This window comes from Berghia stephanieae, chromosome 4 (genome assembly GCF_034508935.2).
Source record: "Berghia stephanieae isolate SIO BIC M18660-M18661 chromosome 4, UCSD_Bste_1.3, whole genome shotgun sequence".
NCBI classification, from domain to species: domain Eukaryota; kingdom Metazoa; phylum Mollusca; class Gastropoda; order Nudibranchia; family Aeolidiidae; genus Berghia; species Berghia stephanieae.
In genome coordinates this window covers 50034193-50037069 of record NC_088363.1, presented here as the reverse complement: position 1 = coordinate 50037069, position 2877 = coordinate 50034193, and the positions used below count along the sequence as shown (strand labels likewise).

Here is a 2877-nt window from a genome sequence, read left to right as displayed (position 1 = left end):
AACAAGACATACGATCAATACATCAAGACTCCAATGTTTACGTCGCCGCTGACAAAACCACAAATTTCTACAAGCTCACTCCTAAAGAATACACACATTTACTTGACAAAAATATACAAGCAGAGTACAAGAAACAAACACCATCTACCACACCTGACATTACAGCAGAAGACAAAAGCATCGCCGAAAACCTACAGCTAAGTGACAGAATAGACACCACAGCAAAATCTAACGCCTTCATCACTATCAAAGACCATAAACCAAACTTTCATAAAACGTACAATGCCGTCTCATAAACCAATGCAAATCACAAATCGGAAAAATAAGTAAACAGATTTTAGACAGAATCAACACCAAAATCGTCAAGGAAACCGAATTCAACCAATGGAGAAACACCGCTGAAGTTATCAACTGGTACAGAAACACAGAAAACAAACAACGACAAAACGCTATCATCTTTGACATCTGTAATTTCTACCCTTCAATCACCAAAACCCTATTCCTCAAAGCACTACAATTCGCGAAAACCTTCGACAACATCACCGAAGAAGAAATACATATTATCCTGCACTCGAAGAACACATCACTTTACAATAATGGAATAGCATGGACAAAAAAATCAACAAACTTTGATGTCACCATGGGAAGCTACGACGGAGCAGAAACATGCGAGCTCGTCGGACTATATCTACTTTCTCAAATGCAAAATCTTGCTATAAACATTGGACTATACAGGGACGACGGACTCGCATTGTGCAATAAAACACCGAGACAGACAGAATTAATAAAGAAAAAATATGCAAAATCTTCCAGGACAACAATCTGAAAATTACAATCGAAGCCAACAAAAAAAAACAAAAACATTCGACTTCCTGGACATAACCATCAACCTAAACGACGGCACCTACCAACCATTTTCAAAACCCAACAACATTCCATTGTACGTTCATAGACATAGCAATCATCCGCCATCTATAATAAAAAACATCCCCGAGAGCATTAACAAACGACTAGCTAACAACTCTATAAACAACAACATATTCAAAGATGCAATCCCACAGTACACAAACGCACTACAAAAAAGTGGATATAACTACAAACTAAAAAGTGTATCCAGAGTAGAAAAAACCTTATAAATCTGATCATGTTTTGACATTTATACATTCTGATCACATGACATATGAAAAGTTCTAGCCAGCATGAAGAATAAAAAGTACCGATTCTCTGTGTTTAGAACCACGCTGCTCGCCGTTGCTGATCGACGTGGCATCAGACTATTGAATCAATTGATGCTTAAAATCAATTCAAATATTCACTTATAAAATTTGTGTAAATAGAAATTCTTCATTAATGAGAGTCAGATGCGGCTATGTGGTCTCTTGATATGACACTCGCTTTCTGGGTTAGACCCTCGCTCGGCGCATAGTTGAGTCCTTGGAAAAGGCTCTTTACTCATATTTTCTCACCGTACTCAGGTGTATAATGAGTTCCTGGCCGATAACAGCGTTGTTTCTGTCGGAAAAATGTAACGTTAGAGATAACTTAATGAGAAGTAATCACTCCACAACCGAAGACAGAAAGATGATAGAATTTTCAGGCAACGCGTTTTCTGAACTCCCTTTTCTGTCAGAGTAAATGTGACCCATCGCCTCAAAACGGTATGCTGTCGAAATGAACCGTTTACAAAAAAATGTTTAACAGTTAAAATAGCCAGAAGTGTCACACGCTATTTATTCCTCCTATTATATTAAAATATATGAACCCAAATCTCCTGCTTTTGACCACAATAGATAAACTTTTAAAAATAAAAATAAAATTCCCTTTATTCATCCAATAGGGGAAATTTGTCTTTACGTTCTATTCCAAGGGAAGACTGGAAAAAATCCCAGGCGTCAGCCGCAGTGCAGTGCCGCAAACTGAGCTACAGCGAGGTGACTTGCTCAAGGTCACATATCGCAACGGTTTATTCGAACTCGGTAAATTTGGGGTGCGAAGCAAAGACCATACCGCTGAGCCACGCTGCCCAGTACAGAGTAGTGCAAATATTAGCATCAAAATCACTCGGATATCACACCGTTTTGAGTCGTGAGGTCACCATTTTAATCCAATATTTCGAAGTACTTTTAGTTGTTTTATTCATAAGCAAAGCCCATAACATAACATGATTTAAAGAGAAGTCTTGTTATTTGTTATAACATGGAATGGCCTTGCTGTAAAATTGGACCTGTATTGAAATACTTCCTTGTTCGGGGTAATGAGAGAAGCTGTAATCAGAGTAATCTGCTATGTAGCAAGAAAAAAACGAAAAAAAAAAAAAATTAAAAAAAATTGAGTTTTTATATGGCGCAATATCGACTAAACGTGGTCAAAGCGCTTTACAAGGAAGAATTCAACAAAAGACGTATGTATTTAAAATTTAAAACCTTTAATTGACCATAGCATTCAGAAGCATGTGACCACGTTAAGATAACACGGTAGGACTCGCTTGATGTAGTTGTATCTTGACCTCGACCGTGACCTCGACCAGCGACCTCTATACGACCTTTTGACCCCAGTTTGAGGAGACATCAGACGTTTGTTGAGTTCATACGACGACGGCGATGATGAGTGCGCTGATGGAAGTTCTGCAGAGTTCGAATAATTATCAATTTGGACATTGTACGGCACAGAAGAACCATAGCGAGCGCTATCTTCTACGCTGTTGTAGGTTTCGGGTTCGTCGCTCTCGTTTGAAAACAACGAGGGATCAGCAGCAGATGATGAAGAAGAGGGGAAAGATGACAAGAGAGATAACTCATCATTTTCAGGGTTTAGTAGATCGACGAGATGGCTAAAGTCCCTTAGACTCAGATCGCTGTTGGCCTCTGAGTTGGTGAA

The 2877-nt window shown here is 38.8% G+C and overlaps 1 protein-coding gene across 1 annotated transcript in view; it reads right to left on the bottom strand.

The window, feature by feature from the left end:
* Positions 1-2408: 2408 nt before the first annotated feature.
* Positions 2409-2877, bottom strand: part of LOC144970758 (uncharacterized) — a 134142-nt gene continuing 133673 nt past the window's right edge. Inside the window, exon 3 of the mRNA XM_078910751.1 lies at positions 2409-2877. This exon is cut by the window's right edge and continues 147 nt beyond it. Within this exon, the coding sequence (XP_078766877.1) occupies positions 2443-2877 (435 nt within the window). The 3' untranslated portion in view covers positions 2409-2442.